This window comes from Protopterus annectens, chromosome 8.part0 (assembly GCF_019279795.1).
Source record: "Protopterus annectens isolate FY-2018-M chromosome 8.part0, PAN1.0, whole genome shotgun sequence".
Classification (NCBI taxonomy): Eukaryota; Metazoa; Chordata; order Ceratodontiformes; family Protopteridae; genus Protopterus; species Protopterus annectens.
In genome coordinates, this window is record NC_056741.1 from 1,369,249,903 (window position 1) to 1,369,272,621 (window position 22,719).

Consider the following 22,719-nt stretch of genomic DNA (forward strand, 5'->3'; position numbering starts at 1 on the left):
GATTACCTCAGTGTCACTGCTTGACAGAGGCACAGCAAAATAATGGGCATAGTATCCTTCAAACTAAGGGGTGGCGAAAGCCACAAAACTCTGGGCTAGGCTTATAAATGCCCTTGGGCAGATAGCCTAGTATGAACCTATGAACCTATAATTACAAGCAGTAAGTTCACTTTGGAATACCTGTATGTTAAATTGTTTGTTGCTCCGAATTGAGCGGAATATAGTGGGCTGGGTAATATCAATTTTTTCCCTAATTATGTAGGTGAGAGAATGGTCACTTACATCGTCTGTGAGGGTCCCTACTTTATAAGTTTCTTTTAGAAAAAAATGTTTTATCCAGTATTTACCCCTCCTGTCAAGAAGAATAAGGCAACTGGTGAAGTTTTCAGAAAAACAGATGGAGAATTCAGGTCACTGAATCAATAATAGGCTATCACAAGCTGCCTTTATTGTGTGGATCTTTGGTATTCTTGTTGCATGATTTGTCCCTATAAGGGAGTTGTCCACTTAAGCACCACACTCCACCCCCACCTTCTGAAGTGCCTGACCACACCACACTACCTGAAAGATGTAATTGAATAATGAAAAAAATTAAGGAAAATAATTAATCTGTAAAGACTGGATAAATTTTTTTTTTCTAAAAACTGCACCAGTTGCCATATTCCTGCAGAGAGAATGGGTAGATAAGCCATCTATGGTCAGCTGTGGGTCTGATTTGCTTGTATACTAATCGAAGTCTTGTTTTCTTTGTCTTGAAATCCAGGTCCCTGGATTACAGGTAGGATATCACAAGCTACTTTTAGTGAGTGGATCTTTGGTACTCTTGTCAAAACCCAGAACAAGAGAGAACAGATTCTTCATTTCTTAGGCAATACCTAGGCAACTGAAATGCTATGTAGATGAAACCAAGAATGTCAGAATATCACATTAGTTATTTGTGTTTTTAGAATCTATGAAGGAGGAAAAACAGGTTCGAAGCAGACAATCTTTTAAGTAGCTGATTGCATTTTTATTCTATTACTCCCATAATGGAAAGAAATTGGAAGAGACCCAAAATGCCCAATGTATTGTGTGCACTGCAGCCATTGTGGTGTTTCTTAGTTTAAACAAAAAACATCTTTATTAAATTATCACTTATGATGTAGACAATCGTACATTTATATAAATGAAAACAAACATTATTGACATATTTTCAATTGCAAACATTATACATCACACATGGTCTTCTATACAGTCATTACCAGTCGAACATTACAAAGTGCTTTCAGTTCCTGCCTTCCCGTAAACCTCATTCCTCCTACAAAATATTATTTTGTATGTATTGTTCCCACAGTTCCCATTTTTTCTATGCAATTTACTTCTGCCTTTTTCTAAAGATCCTACTTTCATTTCTTTTATCACTTTTACAATAGTCACTGCTTCAGATACAGTTGGTTTAGATTGATTTCCATTTTCTAGTAATTTTTTTTTTGGCAGTCATTAACTTTACCAAGGCCTTACTATGTCTTGGCAGTTTAGATACTGTATCCCAGCTCAAAAAAAATGTTTCCTCAGTTACACCCATTTTCTCACCCAATATTTCTTACAGAGTATTCTGTAGGAAATTTTAGTTTGTCAATTCATTACACTCTCAAAACATATGATCTGATGTTGCCACTTCATTCCATTAACATGTGGGAATACAGTTCCGAGGCTTGGAACCAACTGGCCACCTTCTTCCAGCTCGAGACTCCTGACTTGAGCTCCTCCTCCCTACCCATAATGCCTTGCTCCCCATAGTACCACAGATCTTGTTTGTCACATATCAAATCCCTCATCTTGTGCTTCTCCCAGTGTTTGTAAGAGTTTTTTTGCAGGTTGTTTCTTTCCTTACTGAACTGTTTTATTTCTTTGTCTAGTTTCTATCTAGCTTTCGGGTTCCTGTCCGTCAGGGCTTTTCAAAAAAAAAAAAAAAGAAAAATTTTCTCCCTTCTGTCTGCCTTTTCCTTTCTCTTTCTTGATGGCTGATCAAAAACCATCAGGTTTTAAAAAGTGAACTTCCTGTGGGCAGAAGATTCTTTTATCTGACACCCACGGGGAATGTGTGTACTGTTTGGGACCTCCGCATTTGGATGGCCCCTGTGATATTTGTAGGGCTTTTCATCCGTGGGCTGTGGTGGACTGGAGGAGCAAACTGATTTTAAAGGGGTTGCTTCCTCCTTCTACCACCTCAGGCATGAAAGCCCAGGGTGTCCCAGTCGAGTCCAGCAGACTGTCTCCTGCATGATCTTCCTTGGAACCACCTAGGAAAAAGGCAAAGCCTTTAGAATCGACTCACTCAGCTCTAATCTCAGTGGCCACTGCCTCTCCTCCACCCCGTTCATCTTCTGGTGCTACTGGGATGAGTGGTGCTCCCACGGTGTCAACTTCTACAGTCTTGGCACCGAGGTCAACTTTACCCATTTATGCAAGGTGGTCTCCATCTCGTTCCCCATGGAGATCCTCCAGACCCCTTTCCACTACTTCCGAGTTTTCCCAAAGTCTGACCTCCAAAGATGTTGGTAAGCTCATGAGGAAATTTCTCGAGACACGGATCCGGATGGGGCTTATGTCTGCTTCATCTGGATCCATGAGGGTTTCCCTGTTCTAACCGGTAGCTCCTTCTTCGATTCAACACCTGGTTTCGGAGTTGTTGGTTCTGATGTGTCCCAGTTTTGGGATGTCGGAGCCAATAGAGAGCTCATCTTCGCCTCTGACTTTCTCCCCAACTTGCTCGGCCCCAGCTGCTTCAGTTCCAAGCACGTCTCAGAGCCGTAGTGTCGAGGTTGCTTCCATGGGGGTTGACCTGGACTCTGAAGCTTGCAGAGCTGTCTCTTCCTCTTGGTGCCTCGGTCTTTGATAGCTTGGCTCCGACTCCCCCGCCTCAGAATGGGAGTCTCTTTCTCTCTGGGAGGTGTCTGCTGCAGTGGTATCAGCCCAGTGGGAGAACTCCAGGTGGTTCAGAGCCCTTCCACATTCGAGGTTGTGGAGAAGGTCCTCTCTGTTCCTAGGAGATCCTCGGCACTTTTCTCTATGGAACTTCCCCCATCTCATACTGGACCTGTGCCTGAGGCCTCTGAGCTGCTTTGTGGACAGCTGATCTCAGAAAGCCTCCACATCATTCCCTCAGTGGATCCACATGCTTCTTCTGACACCTCTCCAGAGTGTCCTCCTGAGGAGGTCCATCAGAAGAGACCATGTAAAAGGAGGCACATAGATTCTCCTATGGAATTTCTCACTACAGATACTGATTTCGAGGAAGGTGAAGGATCTCCCAAATCACCACGTGGTGAGGTCTTCTTCGGAGACATCCTAGAAATCCTTCTCCAGTGGGGTGGTTGGTCTACCCAAAACCCTTCCCTGGAGGAATCAGTACTGTGGGAAGCATTTGGGTCCAGCCCATCTACTACCTGGATGCCCCCCCCCCAGCAGACCCGCTCATCCAGCTGATGTTGTTGAGTGCTTGGAAGGAGACGGATACAGGAGAACCAATCCCCAAAATTTTTGAGTGCTCCAGTTGATAAGTCTTTCTGGACCAAAGCAATCCCCACAGATGCCATGGTTGTGGTGGCAGACACCATGAAGGAGCTGGCTCAAGAAAGCTCCTCTGTCCACCCCCCCAAAACAGACAATCCCAGGTGCTGGACAGATTTGGCAAAAGAGTCTACGTCTCATCTACCTTTATGTTTAGGGCGTTGAACTATTTGTTGCATTTTACCTGGCTACAAAGGGACTTAGTCAAGGAACTTTCTAGCTCGGTCTTGGGCTCCATACCTACTGAGGAATGGGAGTCTTTTTCCTCTAGGTTGGCCACCCTACACTCCTTAGCCAAGGTGTCCACGAGGCTTATCTCTCACGATGCTGAGGGTACCTCAAGGGTATCCAGTTCCAGCATTGCCATATGGAGCTATGCCTGGATGAGGCTGTGCAATTTTTGCGGAATCTTTCAAGCAGTCCTTTATTAATGCTCCCTTTGATGGCACCACCTTGTTTGGGCCCATTGTATGTGACACTTTATCCCAGAGTGGGAAAGATGGTAAGACCCTGTCTGCCATCGGAATCTGTTTTTCTGCTCTACAATAGACCTTCTGCAGAAACCAGTGTGGAAGTAAGAAGGCATGATTTTGGAAGTTGCAGGGGGGTTCTTTCCAGGACACTCAAGGAGACTTCTTCTCCCAAGGCAGAGGGAAATATGATCAGAATGGGAGACGATGCCCGCGCGGCTGAGGGGGGGGGGTCACAAAATCAGGGGTCATGGGAAACCATCCCAGACCAGCCTTTCTAGTGATCCTGAGCTGTTGCCAAATTGCTCTTCTCTGGAAGCAGTCGGGGGATATTTCTCCATGCACCCAGAAGCCTGGGAGGCCATCACAAATGGATGCTAAGGATCATATCTAGAGGATACTTCATTCCCTTTTCTGACATTCCCAAACAAAACCTTTGCCTCCCGATATTCCACCCAGTCAAAAAGAGGACGTGTACCCCCAATCAAAGGGGTAGATGCCATTGCATACCGCGTTACCCCGTCTCAATCATAATAAACTACACCTTGACTGAAGCCACTATCCCCTATCTCTGGAAGGTTTCCTATGTCAGTCTTCATAAAGGAGGGAATTCTTTAGACCTCTCAAACTTCCAACCAATAGCCATACTATCACCACTGGCCAAAATTATGGACAAGTGCATCCACAACCAATTAATGTACCATCTCACCCAAAGTAAACTACTGGCCAACTCTCTGCATGGTTTTAGGCCACACCACAGCACCACGTCAGCCCTCCTATCCTTCTCTAACTCTATCAACTTCATCCGAAACAATAACAAACTTACCTCAGCTCTCTTCCTAGATCTTTCTAAGGCCTTTGATATGGTCAAGTCATCGACTGCTTCTCCTTACCCTGAAGGAACTGTCACTGAATAGTAGCTCTATTAAATGGTTCCAGTCTTATCTGTCTGATAGACAGCAAGCAGTTTTATGGCAGAATACCCTATCCGCATGTCTACCCATTACTCTAGGAGTCCCCCAAGGCTCCATACTAGGATCACTACTCTTCTCAGTCTTTATCAATGACCTACCCACCATCACTCCCAAGGCCACCTGCATCCAATACGCGGATGACTCTACTTTAATATGTACCGCCTCATCCTCAATTGAGCTTATGACCCTAACCCAGAATACTTTCAGTGATGTAGAAAAATGGTTTGCAAACCGTCAGCTTCTATTAAAACCCAACAAAACTAAACTGCTCATCTTTTCCCCCACCTGCAAATCCTCCTCACCATTCTTTACTATAAGTTCCAACAATGGCACAATTATATCCCCAGATACTCGCACAAAACTCCTGGGCGTCACAGTCGATAACGCCATAAAATATGATATCCATGTCAATCAAACCATCAAATCTGTCAACAAAAAACGGGGCTCCCTATACAGGATCAAACCCTTCCTTACTCCTTTTGCAAAAACCACTATCGCTCAGTCCCACCTACTTTCTACCCTCCTCTATGCCTCCCCCCTCTTCACTAACCTGAACCAAGCCACCCTTACCAAACTTGCTAGTTGTTACAACCATATTGCTAGATTTGCTACAGGTGCTACCTCTAGGACCCACCATTGTATCAACCTAACTCAACTAGGATGGCTGGAGTGGCCTAGTCTTCTCTGATACAACCAACTTATAATAACCCACAAAATACTATATCAACCTGAAAAAACACCAGCACTAAATAATAAATAAGATCATCAAACCATATAGCAACCTGAGGTCACTACACTCTGCTGACAAACAACTAAGAGCATAAATGTGGCTGGGGACTCTCTATTCGCCAACTCAGTAAACAAAACTTGGAATATGCTACCTGCCGAACTTACTCACCAGTCCTCCATAACCCAGTTCAAAAAAAGCCTCAAACTACACTTCCAACAGCATTGGCAGTGTCCCTTCTTAAACCCCGACTAATCACCACCCGCTGTTCCTGCAAACTCTCCCTAAGCATTTCAGTCATATACTCTAGTAAGTGTATGAATTCTTGAAGGGACTTGGCCCATAACTGCGTGATGTTATGTGATCCTATCTCGCCTACATTCTGAACTGATGGGTTCGGAGCCGATCCCTCGGCTCCGACTCGGCACGCTTATGCTATAGAGCGAGGCCTCTAATTGGCTGAGCTATCTTTATCCCAGGATGCACCACCACTAATCCCCCAGATCTCGTTTGCCGCTATCAAGCTTAGACGTGGTCTCAACATTGGCTGGGCTAAGTACTATTTATTTAGGCTTTTCCTGTCACAAATTTCCTTCTTTTGAACCCAAAAGCTGTTTTAACAGCTATTGTTGTCGTATCAGTGTGTTTGGTGAATTTTCGTTAAAAAATTCGTGATTTTTTTAGTCAGGGAAGTTTTCCCGTTTTAGTTAGAGGGGCCTTCCCCTGTTGCTTTGCTGGTTGTACATCTTTCTTGGGTCAAGTACCTGTTTAAGTTAGAGGGTCTTGACTCTCTTTATCTTTGTCTGTTTACCTGTTTATCTGTTTAGTGTAAAAAATATATATATATATATTTTGAATTTGTTGAAGTTGTTGTATTCAACTTTGTCTTTGGCTAAATTTAGTGTTTCTTCACTTAAGAAAGTTCTTTAAAGCAGTTATGTCTAAAGAGCACAAACCCTCCGGGTTTAAGAAATGCACGAGGTGTGGTTTTAAAATGTCCATAACGGACGACCACACCTCGTGCGTCTATTGCTTAGGTGCTAAGCACTTACAGGAGTCGTGTAGTGTGTGCCACGCGTTCTCTTCCAGAGTCCTCCAGGAGAGGAAAAACAAATTAATCCTCAAGGGATTAATCAAGCCTTCCTTCGAGGAGGCTTTATCTTCCTCTTCGTCTCCTTCTAAGAAGAAAAAAGCGTCGGCTCCGACCAGTCAGTCGGAACCGACCGCTAAAAAACCTAAGCAGACTTCTCCATCGGCTCCACGGACTTCGGAGCCGAGGTCGGAACGGTCTGCCTCGATGTCTCCAGCCTCGACCCCTCTGGTTTCAGAGCCGAGGTCTGGGGCATCGAGAGGCGGGTCACCCTCATCGGCTCCACTGATATTGGAGCCGATCAGGGTTACCGGCTCAGACTCTTCCCCCTCGGAGCCGAAGTCCTTATCGGCACCGAGGGAAATTTCCTTGAAACTTTCCTCGGAGCCAATAATTGTTGAGTCCTTTCGGAGCCGGTCCCTGAGCCCTTCGGAGCCGATGGAGAAATCGGTTCGGGCCCGATCGGTATCCTCTAGGTCATCCAAGATGTCTGATTCGAACATAGACAGGGTGCTCCTTCGACTCTTCCAGTCTCCGGTGTTCCAAAAGCTAGTTTCGGCTCCAGCCCATTTGGCTTCAGAGCCGATGGTTCACTCCCATACTGTGGTTCTTCCTCCAACAGCTTCGGCACCGTTGGAGCCGGTGCTGGTGGAACCTGTGGAGGTGTTAGGGTCGGGCCCGACCCTTGCTCCAACTCCGGCTCTTGGGTCGGAGTTCAGTACATGGACTTCTTCCTTCGGCCCTGGGGGGGAGGCTTTGGGATTGATGCTCTCGGTCCTAAGTCTCCCTCTTGGTGCATCGGCGGCAGGAGTACCGTCCACTGTCGTGGCCACGGAGGTGGGACCCTCCCATTTTGGACCTCAACATCATAAACTGTTCAGTCAGAAAGTCCAAGTTCCGAATGGTCACTCTACAAACCATTCTCCCATTGCTGGAGAAAGGTGTTTGGATGTGCTCCATAGATCTCAAGGACGCGTATTATCATATCAGGGTACATCAAGCGTCCAGGAGACATCTGCGCTTCAGCCTAGGAGGCAGTCATTTTCAGTTTCGTGCGCTGCCCTTTGGTCTCACCACAGCCCCCAGGGTGTTCACCAAGTGCTTGGCAGTAGTGACTGCTCACCTGAGAAGTCTAGGATTCCAGGTGTTTCCGTATCTAGACGACTGGCTCCTAACTGCCACCTCCAAGCATCTACTTCTGCGGAGCCTACAAGCCACTATATCACTGGGCAATTCCTTGGAATCACCTTCAATTGGCCAAAGTCTGTGTTGCGGCCATCTCAACGAATAAGATTCATAGGGGTAGAGATAGACTCAAACCAAATGCGGGTCTATCTACCTACAGACAGAATTCAAACCATACAAAATCAAGTTTGAGCCTTACTTCCCAGGTCCAAAGCCCCAGCCAGAATGGTCCTGCAGCTATTGGGATCCATGTCTGCCACGGTTCTTCTAGTCCCCTTGGCAAGGTTGCACATGAGAATCCTCCAGTGGCTTCTTTCAGCTCAGTGGTCCTTTCAGGAACTCCCTCTCAATCACCTCATATGGATCACGGAATCTTGCAAACGGGACCTTCGCTGGTGGCTAGTGCTCTCCAATTTGGATCAGGGACGACCCTTTGTTCTTCCTCCTCCGGCCACTTTGACCACGGACGCCTCCCAGATGGGGTGGGGGGGGGCATTCCCTGGGCAGGTCAGTCCAAGGCAAATGACACCCGGAAGAGACTCTTCTTCATATCAACATCCTAGAAATGAGGGCAGTACTCCTGTCCCTTCAAGCCCTTCACGATTATCTCCCTCAGGGCGTAATTGCTGTTCACTCAGACAACATGTCTGTTGTCTGGTACCTGAACAAACAGGGAGGGACCAGATCCTATCCTCTTTGCAGAGAAGCCATGAGAGTTTGGGAATGGGCAGTCTCGACCAAACGCTTCCTAGTGGCTACTCACATACCGGGCAAGTCCAATGTCATAGCCGACAGATTGAGCAGAACCATCCTCTCTCCTCATGAATGGTCTCTGAATATGACGGTTGCAAGTCAGATTTTCAGCGAATGGGGAGTTCCGTGTTGCGACCTCTTCGCGACTCCTCTGAATGCGAAGTGCAAAGAATTTTTCTCCCTAAACCCGGCTCCGGGGAAGAGCCCCATGGACGCATTAGTCCATCCTTGGCCCACCGGCTTGCTTTATGCCTTCCCTCCAGTTCCTCTCCTCCCCAGGGTGATTCAAAAGGCATCTCTCTTGGGGAGCAAAATGATCTTAATTGCTCCTTACTGGCCTCGTCAAGTGTGGTTCCCCTATCTTCGGAAACATGCTCTGGAAGTTCCATGGTTCCTGGACCAGGTCCCAGACCTACTGGTTCATCAGTTGGGACTATTCCACCAGTCCCTACACACCTTAAAATTGACGGCCTGGCTCCTCCTCTTCCGACGATAGTCAGGAGTCATACATTGGATCCAGATGTTGTGCACATATTATCTTCAGCCCATAAGTCTGCTACAAAGAAACTGTATTCTAGCAAATGGAAAAGGTTTGCTATTTGGGCTCAACTCTGGGGCCTGGACCCCATTTCTATTCCGTGGCAGAAGTACTAAAATTTCTGACCTCTCTTTTCAATCAAGGCTCTTCAGTTTCTACCATCAAAGTACAATTGGCAGCAATTTCTAATTTTCACAAATCCATAGACCCACCTTTAATGAGCAACAGATTGTGTAAGACCTTCTTGAAAGGTGCTGCTCTATTAAGACCTCCAATTTCTCATCCTGCACCTCCATGGGATCTCGATATAGTGTTACGCGCCTTGACTTCTTTCCCCTTTGAACCGGCAGCTACCTGTGATCTAAAGTTTCTGTCATGGAAGACAGCCTTTCTGGTGGCGATTACTTCTGCCAGAAGAGTTTCAGAGCTTCAAGCTTTGTCAGTGAAACCCCCGTACTTGGTTTTTCATAAAGACAGAGTATCCCTCAGACCAAATCCTTCCTTTGTTCCTAAAGTTTGTTCTACTTTATGCTTACAACAATCGTTAGAGCTTCCAGTTTTTTTCCCAAAATACTCTAACAAAGCAGAGTTTATATTCCACACACTAGATGTCCACAGACAGTTACGTTTTTATTTAGATAGGACCAAACAAACAAGGAAAACAGATCAGTTGTTTGTATCCTTTGCAGATAACAAATTGGGCAACGCTGTCACAAAGGTCACTATTGCCAAATGGATCAGGGACTGTATTACTCAAGCTTATATTTATTCTAACAAAGAGCTTACCACCTCTGTCAAGGCTCATTCTACAAGGGCTATGGCTACTTTGGTAGCATTTCATTCTAAGCTTGCTATTAGTGACATTTGTGCTCGGCTACATGGTCTTCCCGCACACCTTCATTTCCCACTACAAATTAGATGTGGCATCTAGAGGACGAGCTTCATTTGGTTCCACAGTGCTCAGGAGTGTTTTCCAATGAGCCACCCGGGATTTAGGTGCTAGGGACGCTGTCCCATCAGTTCAGAATGTAGGCGAGATAGGATCACATAACATCTTTTAGTTATGTACTCACCATAACTTCAGATGTTTGGGATCCATCTCACTACATTCCTAATAACCCACCCTCCTTCCCCCTTCCTTGGAGATCAGAGGATATCAGAAGGTCCGAATCCTGTTGTTTCATCTTGAAACATCTAACAATGTTATATAACTAAGTTGTGCATGTGTGCATGAATGCGGACAAACAAGATCTGGGGGATTAGTGGTGGTGCATCCTGGGATAAAGATAGCTCAGCCAATTAGAGGCCTCGCTCTATAGCATAAGCGTGCCGAGTCGGAGCCGAGGGATCGGCTCCGAACCCATCAGTTCAGAATGTAGGTGAGATGGATCCCAAACATCTGAAGTTATGGTGAGTACATAACTAAAAGTATTATTGTCTGAAATTGAAGCTGCATGATTTTGATGTTGTCTACTATGTTTTATCTATGTTTGTAACCCTCCTGAAAACTGCATGTTATACTTCTCTCTAAATGTTTCTATTGTTCCTAATGTATTTGTGCACTGCTTCTGGAGCTTTTCTTCCCGGGCCTCCGCTGAAAATAGACATATATCCAGTCGGACTTTCCCAGTAAACAAATGTAAAATAAAATAAATAAATATAAATAAACAAGTACCCAAGAAAACAGGGGACTTGTGACCTATCCTAGATCTGAACTATCTGAACAAGTTGGTGAAACACACAAAGTTGAGAATGGTCATGAGTCATTCCATCTTACCTGTCCTAAAGATGGGCGATTGGATGTGCTCTGTAGACATCAGGGATGCGTACTACTATATCAAAATAGGCACTCCAAATGTTTTATGCATTTCAGGCTGGGAGCCAGTCACTACCAGTTCCGGGCACTTTCATTTGGTCTCATCACAGCCCCCATGGTGTTCACCAGATGTCTAGCAGTAGATTAGCAGCTCATCTCTGACTGCAAGGTTATCAGATATTTCCATGTCTGGACGACTGGCTTCTGACTGCTTCAACCAGGCATCTACTTCAGCCAGGAATTAACTTCTCAACTTAGCCCCAACCCTAGGGATAACTGTCAACATAAAGAAGTCACAGTTGAATCCAGTGCAAGCCATAGATTTCATAGGGCCCTGCCTAGCCACACGGACATCCTGTGCTTATCTCACAATGGACAGTGTCTCAGACTTAAAATTTCACGTCATCCAGCTCTTGACCGCTCCAAACCCCCCGGCCTCTTTGATTCTCATGCCATTAGCCTCCATGGCAGCAACCATAACTTTCCTACCCATGGCACGTTTTCATTTGCAGATACTACAATGGACCTTAGAGGTACAAAGGTCACTTCTCAGGAATCCTTTGAATCTCCCCATCAGTCTGTCTCGTGTGTGCAAGTGTCTCTACTTTGGTGGCTTCACTCCACGGAAGGCAATCAAGGATGCCCATTTGTTCTTCCCTCCCCAAATGCCACGTTGAACACAGACACCTTCCAGTTTGGGTGAAGGGGGCATTGTCTGGGCCCGATAGTCCAAGGCACGTGGATGCCCTAGAAGACAAATTGCATATCATGTACTCGAGATGAGAGTGGTTGCAAGAACTGACTGCTTCCTTCCTCAGGGGACTATTGCAATCCAATCGGACAATGTGTCAGTGGTTTGGTACATCAACAAGCAGAGAGGGACCAGGTCTTACTTCCTTTGTCGAGAAGCAGTAAGAGTGTGGCAGTGGGCAATTTCTACCAGCTGCTTTCTGGAAGGAATGCACATTCCAGGGGAGTCCAGCATTTTAGCTGACAAGCTCAGCCGAATGTTACTGATGCCTCACGAGTAGTCACTGAATCAGTCAATGGCAGACATGATCTTCCATAAATGAGGTTATCCTTGCTGCAATCTTTTTGCCTCCCCCTTCAACAACAAATGCAGCAGGTATTTTGCCTTGATCCCTCTTCAGGGACAGTTCCCCAGTGATGCTCTTGTCCATGCTTGGCCCTCTGGTCTGCTCTTTGCCTTTCCTTCTCTTCTGTTGATCCTCAAGTGCAGAAAGCTCTCAGGTTGTGAAGCAAAGTAATCCTCATTGCTCCCCTTTTGGCCTCGACAAACCTAGTTCACCTTTCTTTGATCTCATCTGGTTTGTCCACAGTGAAGTTGGATCCGAGTCCAGATCTGCTCTTCCATCCATTGAGGCATCCACATCCGGATATTCAGGGCCTGAAATTAACCACATGGTGCTCCACTTGCGATGATGACTAGATCTCCCAGGCTGTCTTCCCCATTAGAGAAATATTGATTTCATCTCATAGGGCTTCCACATGGAAAATTTAGAAGAGCAGCTGGAGGCCCGGGGAGAAAAGCTCCAACATAGGAAATAGTATCATAGCATACAGTGTATGCAATAGACAGTTATTACATTCTTTTAGTATAGACAGTAAAAAAATTGTGGAAGATTTACCTCGAAAAAAACATTGGATAGCATATAATAAGATGATAAAGAATACCAAGAATTGTTATCTTAAATTAGAGGCATGGTTACAGGCATACAATCTAATACTTACATATAGTACATATTCAATAGAGGCCTGGGGAGAAAAGCTCCAATGTAGGCAGTAGTATCTTTGAATACATTATATATAATAGAAGGAGGTTACATTACATTATTTTATATTAGAAAATAGGAGGTGAGTTCTTTTAGAGAAGTAAGTCATGAAACAGTGCAGAGAGGAAGTCTCTTTAATGCTAGGAAGTGGTTAGTGTTCTAGTTGCAATTGATAGATGTAATAAAACAACAGAGCAAAGAGGTAAGGGGAGTAGGAGATAGGGAAATAGACTTTTAGTCTGGGATAGAGCAAGGACATAGCCAGTGTGTTTTGAGATATTCTTTAAGATTTTTTTTAAAGAGTAGTGTGGAAGAAAGTGAGGATAATTCTTTAGGAAGCTGGTTCCAGATTTTTCCCACTGTGTTGGAGAATAGTGAGTCCCCAGCCTTGTTGTTAGATTTAGTAGTAGAGACTAGAAGTTTATTAGCAGAGCGTAGTGTTGCCAGATTATTATATGGGGTAACCATACTAGTGAGGATAGGAGTCTTGTTAGGGTGGTAGAGAATCTTTTGGGTAATAGTCAGTTCTTGAGAAAGTAGTTGATTCTGTAGCTCTAACCATCCTAGCTTTTTAAGGTTGTGACAGTAGTGGGTTCTAAAAGGGGAGCCAGTGGCAAATCTGGCAATGTTATTATAGCTGGTTGTAAGTTTGCTAAGGTTGTTTTTAGATAGGTTAGTATAAATGGCAGAGGCATAAAACAGGGTAGAGATAAGGTGGGTTTGGGCAATGGTAGTTCTGGCTAGTGGTGTGAGGAAGGGTTTGATTCTATAAAGGGATCTTAGTTTTCGGTTGACTGATTTTATAGTAGTATTAATATGATCATCATAGCTAAGGCTGTGGTCTATTGTAATACCTAACAGTCGGGTTGTAGTGTCTGGGGATATGGTAGTTCCATTGTTAGAAGTTACTGTGAAGTGACATTGTGAAGACCTTTGGTTAGGAGTAAAGAGCAATAGTTTAGTTTTTTTAGGGTTAAGGAGGAGTCAGTGACTCATGAACCAATTTTAAACAGTATGAAATACAGTTTGGGTGAGGGTCTGGAGTGAGGAAGCAGAGTTGGCAGATCATATTAAAGTTGAATCATCTGCATATTGTATGCAGGTGGCTTGTGGAATTTTAGAGTTAAGATCATTAATAAAGATTGAAAAGAGAAGAGGGCTTAATATGGAGCCTTGGGGCGCTCAAATGTTGACTGGAAGGGGTGAGGATAAATTATTATCCCAGAGAACAGCTTGATGTCTGTTATCTATAAGTATGATTTAAACCAAAGTATTACATTTGGGTCAAGAGATAGGGATTTTAGTATATCAATAAGTAGGTGATGGTTAACCATGTCAAAGGCTTTTGACAGGTCAATAAATAATGCAGATGAAAGAGAGTTGTTATTACAATGTTTGTTAATACAGTCAGAAAAGGATAGTAAGGCAGTGGTTGTACTATGGTGAGGTCTAAAGCCATGCTGACAGTTAGCAAGTAAGTTATTAGAGAGAAGTGGTTGAGCAACTGTCGGTGGATACATTTTTCCATTATTTTTGCTATTGGAGAGAGTAAGGCTGTTGGTCGAAAGTTAGAAATCTCAGTAGAGAAAACAAAAACGGATAGATTCCTTTACAGCCCTGGTAATATTTGTGTTAGACTTTTTGGCTTCCCTTTTCAAGGATGGTGTTAGTTTCTCTACTGTCAAAGTTCAGCTGGCAGATATTTCCAATTTTCACATTGGGTTTGATTCCTTATCCCTTGCTTCTTCAAAACTGCGCAAAGCCTTTCTCAGGGGCTTTCTGCTGCGACCACCTGTGAAAGATCCTACTCCTCCGTGGGATTTAACTATGATTCAGCAAGCTTTAGTCAATCCCTCTTTCAAACCTTCAGCCACTATGGATTTGAAATTTCTTTCCTGGAAGATCCTGTTTCTAGTAGCTGCTACTATGGCCAGGATTGTGTCTGGACTCCAGACTCTTTCTGCAAAATGTCTATATTTGATTTTCCACAAAGACAGAGTGACCCTGCATACTAATCCTTTCTTTTTACCAAAGGTGGCTAAAGAGAGAATCAGTCAATCAATCTTCCAGTCATTTTTCCCTGATTATCAAAATAAGGGGGAGTACACCTTGCATCTGCTTGATGTTCACAGGCAGCTTTGTTTTTATATTCATAGAACCAAGCCCTTTAGAAAGTGTGATCACTTTGTTTCCTTTTTGAACGCAAAGAAAGGTAGAACTGTTACCAAAGTTATGCTGGTGAGATGTTTGAAAGACTGTATTACCTTTATTTACTCTCTTATAAGGTATTCTTTTACCAGGATTAGTAATGGCCTATTCTACAAGGTCCATGGTCACGTCTCAGGCCTTTTGGTGTAGAGTTTCTATTGAGGACAACTGCTGCTACTTGGTCAAACCCCCATAATTCTGTTACGCATTGCAAATTGGACATCATATCCAGGAGTAGAAATGCCTTTGGTTCTGTTGTACTCTGGAATATCCTTCCCTGATGGCCACCCTGGATTATAGTAGTTGGGGGCTCTGTCCCACAGATTAATGGAATGAAGTGGACAACATCAGGTAAAGAAGTTATGTTCTTACCATAACGTTCCATCTGTGTTGTCCATCTTCATTCCATTAACCTTCCCACTCCCCTTTCCCCTACCCAAGTCTTCAGGAAGCCTGGTAGAATTTATAAGGAATCTTTATTTCTTTGGTTGAGTTCCTGATGTTTTCTTCCTTGTGCCTTATGTACATATTTGATGTGCATGTTTTTATAGAATAGTTCTAATGTTTGATTGCATTTATGTTTTTCTTGTAAACTTGATCTGAGGTACTGTGGGGAAGCGGGGCATTATAGGTAGGGAGGAGGAGCTCAAGACAGGAGTCTCAAGCTGGAAGAAGGCGGCTGATTGGTTCCGAGCCTCAAAACTGTATTCCCACAGGTTAGTGGAATGAAGATGGGACAACACAGATGGAACATTATGGTAAGAACATAACTTCATTTTCCCAGTTACCTGTTTCTTCCCTGTCGCACCTCTCCAGTATTTGCTATCTACCTGAAGAAAAATTCTTTGGAGTCTGCTTGGGGTATACAAATATCTATGCAAACACTTCTGCAGAAATTCTAAATCTTCTAGACTTTGTTGCATATTTAAGAGCCATACATGTGTCCTCCTATTGTTTCCTTGTCTCTCTTCCATATCCATTCTAACCTCCTCTGATTGCTTCCTATAGTTATGCAATATTGTATATGTCCTATTAGTTATCCCTTTTTAACAGCAGCTTCTGTTCTAGATTCAACTAAAAACTTTACCAGAGCAGGTCTTTTAGTTAGGATTCCCCTATCCCTTACTTTTTGCCTATACTCTGATATCAACCCCTGATAGGGAAGGCAGTCTCTAGTCTTCTTGGCTTCTTCCCACTGTATTACCTTTCTGTCTCTAGTTATTTGCTCCCAATGTCTTGGTTCCTTTGCCAGTTTTCCCCAGTAAATTTTTTGCCCCTGTTGCATATTGTTTGTACCCCTACTTGCCATCATCCCTATTGGTAGAGTCTCCTTTCTCCATTCTCATGTTTGCTTAGTTCTTAGAATACTTCCTGCTACTTTGTAATATTCTGAATGGTTGTTGTTATTCTCCTTAAGGATCTGCATCCAAACATCCCACTTTATCCTTATTTTTTGAATCCCCTCCTGCTTCATCATTCCCTTATAGCTTTCTGCTTGTGTTATGTACATCAGTCTTAACTGTGTAGCTCTAAAATATCCCTTCAAATCAGTTAATCCTAAACAACCTCGTTCTAGTGGAAGGATAAACTTATTCCACTTGACCGTTGCCTTCTTCCTTCAACTCTTTATTAATTACTGTCTGCAAATTCTCCTCTGGTTGATAAAACATATACCTGACCTATACATAAAACCCTTTCTACTTTGTTGCGTAAGTCATTGTGCTAAACGTTTTTGTGCTCTGACAGTTGTTTAATAGCAATCTTTCTAAACTCATGCATATTATCCAGATACTCCCTTATTTTCTCTTTAGCACTTTGCAGTGACTCCTCTTTTCTACCCTATTTTTAAACTACATTTTCATTTTATCCCACTCACAAGCTGTAATTTCTGAAGATATTTCTATTTTCCCTGATAACTCCATTCCTTAAATTCCTGTTTTTAACATGTAGGAGGAGAAGTGCCAGAATCTCATTTTTACTTCATTACCCTGCATTTTATCTTGGTTGTTAATGATGCATGATCTGAAATAGTTATTGGATGTGTGTCTAAGCTTTCAGTTAAATTTACATTTTCCTGTGAAATATAATTTCTGGCATCTCTAGCCCATTTATTGTACTTTGAGGAATAATATGCAAACTGGGTTCCTACTACTGAATTCACATATTCCTTGTCAAATACATTGTAAATTTCTTCAAAAAGTCTACCCTTTTTGTTATATTTTCTCTTGTAGGTCTCCCAGATACATCCTCACTGTTGCAAATCAAATTCAATTCCCTACCTGTAAGTAATAGCCCCTGCTGAAAGTTAATTATTTCTTGTAAAATTTTCTTAAGCTCCAAGATAGCAATCTTAGGTGGAATAGAAATACATGCCAGCATAATCCTCCTCCCTTGTCACTAGCCTCTTAACTAACACAAATCTACCATTGCTATCTTTCTTCCCTCTATTATAACTGTTGGAGTTTTTCTAGCAATTAGGATAAGTTTTCTCCTTTTCTTTTGTGCCTGATATTCTGCTGAATATCATCCTGAAACCTTTATCAAATTCACATGCTCACTTCTTTCCAAATGTGTCTCCTGTAGCATTCCTAGTTGCACTTTGCATTTCTTAATATAATTCAGTACTCATACTATTTTTGTATGTATCATTCACATTCCAAAATGATATGTTTAGTGTAGCCATTATGATAAAAAGTTATCATTCCCACCTGTTATACATGACATCTGTTAAAAGCCCCCACACATATGAGTTTCTGTTACACTATAAAGGATATCTAAAATAGTCGGGAGTAAGACAAGATCCTTAGATCCATCAAGCCAGCTGTTTCACCTCTCTGTTCCCAAGATGCTTAAGGAATTAACTAGTAAGGTAATGAACCTTATATAGGGAACAAAGATGTAAGGTAGGCCAATGTAGAAGGAAAAGACAATTTTAGGAAAGACAACAGGCCTGGAGTGATGAAGGGAGCAGGATGAACACACAGGACTATTGAAAGGGAGAGAGATTCATACAAGAAGCATGATCTGAAAAGGTATGGACAGTTGTCTAGGATATAGCTCCCACTACTTAGAAAAGGTGTTGTCAGAGGTCAAGGGTACAGTTTATACTGCTTGGAAAATGTGTTGACACAAGTCCATATGGCAGCATAACAGATACTCTGAGGACAGATGTTCCTGTCCACGCATTTTCCAAGCAGTGTTAAGCTGTACCCTGTTTTCTAAGTAGTGGCAGCTATACCCTTGATATCTGTCCACACCTTTTCCAAGAAGTACAAACTGTACCCTGGACCTCTGTCTGCATTTTTTCTAAGCACTGCTGGCTGTACCATGAACCTCTGTGCACATATTTTCTAAGCAATTCAGGCTGTATCTTGGACCTCTGTCCACACCTTTTCTAATAGCGCAAGCTGTACATTGGACCTCTGTCCACATCTTTTCCAAGCAGTGCAGACTGTACCCTGGACTTCTGTCCATACCTTTTCTAAGCAGTGAAAGTTGTACACTGGACCTCTGTTCGCACCTTTTCCAAGCAGTGCAAGCTGCACCTTTGCTGAGGAAGTAGGATTAAGTTTTATAGTGCAACTTCAAAAGGCATCTTTTAGTTTATCCTCCATAGATCTAGGATAAGGGCCTCTTTTACTACTTTGTGTTCTTCATTTCTCTAAAAGTACAGAATTAATGATCCATAAGATAAACGTAGTACATTTGTATGAGGATAGTCTGCAGTAGAAGAGACACCATCCATACCTCTATCTCACCCCCTCCATCTACCTTCTTTTTTCAGCTGAAGGTGGACTGTTTGCACTACCACTATCCTCTTATTTCTTCTGCTGCTGGGTGAGATAGCTAGTTTGTATAAGTAGCCAAATGATCTTCAAAGGATGTTCCCTTCTTGGTCAGACAGTCTGTGGGGTGGTCTCTTCTACGGGAATAGGTGATGTGATATCTTTGTCTTACTGTTTACATATTTTTCTGGGAAACTTTCCTTACTTTCCATGCCTTACTGAAGCAGAATAATATAGTAAATAAGAACAAGCAAAAGTTTAGATAACTGTATTCCATCTTGGTAACTCATTTGCAATAATCTTCAAGGGTTTGCTCACTTCCCTGTATTTTATGTTCAGAAGTCACTTCATTTCTTGCTAGAATGTGATGTTCAAATGCATTTGCTGGTGGCACTTCCAAATAAATAAAGATGGTACAGGTTATGTTTCCCATTTACTGCTGACTTTGACATCTTCTGCACAGTAAGTAACCTAGCACCTGGAAAGGGGACATACACACTGTTCTTGAAATATGACCAGAAGACAGACACATGCAGCTCAATCCCATTCTTCTGAATGTAGTATAATTGTGATCTTGTATTCATGTTTACATTTATACTAAGTACACTTGTACAGCTGTACTTCCTAGTAAACAATGTTGGATGTAAATTCAGAAAATATACTTCACTGACGATAAAATATGACTTTAGGATTGCTGCTGAGACAGTGGTACTGTTTAATTGACACCTTATTTTAAAAAAATGTCAAAAAAAAATGTTAGTACAAGTCTGCAAAAGGTAATTAGCAGTAGTGCATCTCTGTTGCTATATGCTCTCAGGAAAGTGACAGAATGGATGTGGCTAGTTGCGATAGCCACCACACTGATATGACTGAACCAGAGTTGGAGAACCTGAAGAAGTCTGAAGATGAAGCAGAAAGCTTCCAGGAGGTGACTGGTTGGCTCTCTGACATCATGCTTTCTAATGATGTCACTGTAGCCCTGCATGATATAGAATGCATTATTAGAAGTTCTCTTTAGCATGACTTTAGTTTAGTTTGGTTTCCTATCCTATAAAGTGCTTGCAGTGATGCATTTTGATACTGTGTTGAAGCAAATCTGAATATATTAACCCTGTGGTAGCTACTTTTCCTGACCATTGCCTCTGTGTGATAACTGGTCTGTATTCAATTGCATGGTGTACTTTTTAGGTACCCATGTAACTCATCCAGGCATAGAATGATGACTGGTGGAGACCAGAATGATGACAACTAGCATTAGATGAGAAACTTGGAAAGCAGAGACATTAAGAGACACACAGTGCTCTTTCATCCCATGCTATTTCTCAGGGATATTTTCATCATTTTGAAAGAAGATAGGGATACGCATTCACCCTAGCATCTGCCCTCTTTCCACACAGACACACTGGAATGTGTGGCCATGAGAAGGGAATAAATCTGATGTTCACTGAAGGTCACCCTTACACCGATGTAATCTTCCACCATCTTCTAGTGGAAGGTGATCTGTCACTAGATTTTTTGACTTTCTCTTAATGGTGAGCCATTCTGTGCTTGTGTGCATCCCTGAACCAGGTCTGTAGATCACAGAAGGAAACCCTTCCTGTTTACCAGCGAGCGAGTTTTCAATCATCCTTTTTACCACAGGAATGACTTGGATTTTGAGGAAGTAGGTGCAATGTAGTATATTAATGCAACACAAATTTTTGAGACATGGTGCATGGAAAAATGACATGCAGTATTTCCTTAGCTACCCCAGTACAAATATTTAAGGATTATGTCTCAACACAGGTTCATTATAGTTAGCTTAACTTGATATTTGAATTTGAACTTGAACATTTGAATTTTGCTGAGATTGCTTTTGATGTGCTTTGCACTAGTATTAGTGAGGAAATGAAAAAAAACAGAAAATTCTGAACAAAAGTAGCAAAATAAACATATCATCTGAATGCTATGAAGCATATGTTATTCACAACGCAAAAGTCCTTTAACTCTTTGTAAATCAAGTCCACATATGCTTTTGTGGAGTGAAATAAACTCAAAGCTGCTACAGAAGGTTCTTCCTAGCATGCTCATTTAATGTACTTTAATACACATTTTTTTGCTGTATAATATGCATGCGTTTTGGAGTATTAATGCAATTGTTGAATTTTTTCATTATATGTATGTGCATGTATTATGGACACATAAACACAGTAACGCGCACTCACATAGCCGCACACAAACAAACACACACACATCTGTGTATTATAGCAGCCCTCTTTTTGGAGAATATGTCTATTATGTACTGATGATAATTAAAGGTATATTTTGTACTGTGGTACACTGAAACTACTGGAAGAGAGCATCATTTCCTGAAACCTTACCATTGCTGTGTTTCCTCAAAATGCTAGTAAACTTTTGTCATCATGCAATGGGTACTGTTTTTATTGTCTAGCTTAACTGCATTTTGAAGTTCATGTTATAGTTGTTGGAGCACTGTATTTAGAGACATAATGGATGCTACCAACTGGATTGTAGCTATTTACTCTTGCTTGTCCTTAGGGCAAGGAGTATTTTGCTGTTGAAAGAGAGTTAGGAGAAGCATCAACCTCAGCCTGAGGTTGTCTATTACAAGAACAAAGAAGCAGTTCAGTATGAGAAAAAAAAAACAAAGCATGAACTGCCTAACTGGAATGTTAGTGTTATTTTCAAGTTTTGGGCTTTCTCTATATAAAAACACAATTTATGTTTAGAGATTTATAATCAGATGTCCACTTTGATTTCATAGTATACCTAACAAGTAAAAGACTATGTTGTATTTGTGTGCTTGCTAGATTTCATAGTATACCTAAGAAGTAAAAGACTATGTTGTATTTATGTGCTTGCTAGATACACTTTTCCTCACATATACAAGATTTGACTTTTGTTGAATTGCTGCCTAGATGAAGAGCGAGTCTTTTAATGCAAATATGGATGCAGGAGACAAACTCTCACGTAACAGCAGCATTCATGGAGTTACTCCTTCTACCCCAGATCAAATTAGGTTTGAGACAGACGCAGACAGCAACATGCATGAACTTAGTGAAGAGTACTGCAGAGCAGTGCAGAGGGTAGAGACCCTAAATCTTCAAGCAGATATCCAAAAAGAGATAGAGTTTCAGGATGATACATATGAAGAAACCGAGAAAACTAGTCTGGCAGAAGATGGTAAAGCAGTGGATAAGAAGAAAGATTGTAATTCCACACAAGCAGCAATGAATGGAACAGAACACTCAGAAAGAGAGACAGCAGATGAAGTATTCTTATCTGTTAATCAGAAGGCCTCTGAAGGAAATTGTGACAATTTTGAAGTGAAGAATCCCAAAAATGAGACTGAAGAAGAGTTGAATGATGAACTTAGACAGGTAGCATTTCTGTAGATGTGTGACAGTAGTTCTTAGTCTTGCTTTTTTAGTAGGTTAGAGAGATAGAAAATCACTTGATGTACTTACTGGTTTAAACACTGTGTGTTGTTCAGAAGGGCACTTTCAGATGCTTTGACTTTTTTTTACCTCTAGCATCTGCACACTAATACATTATGTATATGCATTTGTGTGTGTTTGTAATGTGTGTGTGTGTGTGTGTGTGTGTGTGTGTGTGTGTGTGTGTGTGTGTGTGTGTGTGTGTGTGTGTGTATATGTGTATATATATATATATATATATATATATATATATATATATATATATATATGTTTACTATTGAAAGAGCGAAATTTACAAAGTAATGCATTTGCACTATCAAGTCACAATACCGACTTGCTGCATAATAATTAGGTTAAAGTGCTGACAACAAATGTCCAATGATATTGAATT

At 42.2% G+C, this 22,719-nt stretch overlaps 1 protein-coding gene across 6 annotated transcripts in view; it reads left to right on the forward strand.

Annotated features, from left to right (window-relative positions):
* The window catches only part of CEP164 (centrosomal protein 164), a 1,424,585-nt gene that overhangs the window by 316,788 nt on the left and 1,085,078 nt on the right, over positions 1 to 22,719 (forward strand). For 4 of the 6 annotated variants that reach the window (XM_044080950.1, XM_044080952.1, XM_044080951.1 and 1 more), the window contains exons 8-9: positions 19,709 to 19,819; positions 21,810 to 22,271. The exons of 1 other annotated variant lie outside the window; for it this stretch is intronic. In XM_044080950.1, the coding sequence (XP_043936885.1) occupies positions 19,709 to 19,819; positions 21,810 to 22,271 (573 nt within the window). The remainder of the gene's footprint in view (positions 1 to 19,708; positions 19,820 to 21,809; positions 22,272 to 22,719) is intronic. One more of the 6 variants, XM_044080953.1, reaches the window with a different exon arrangement.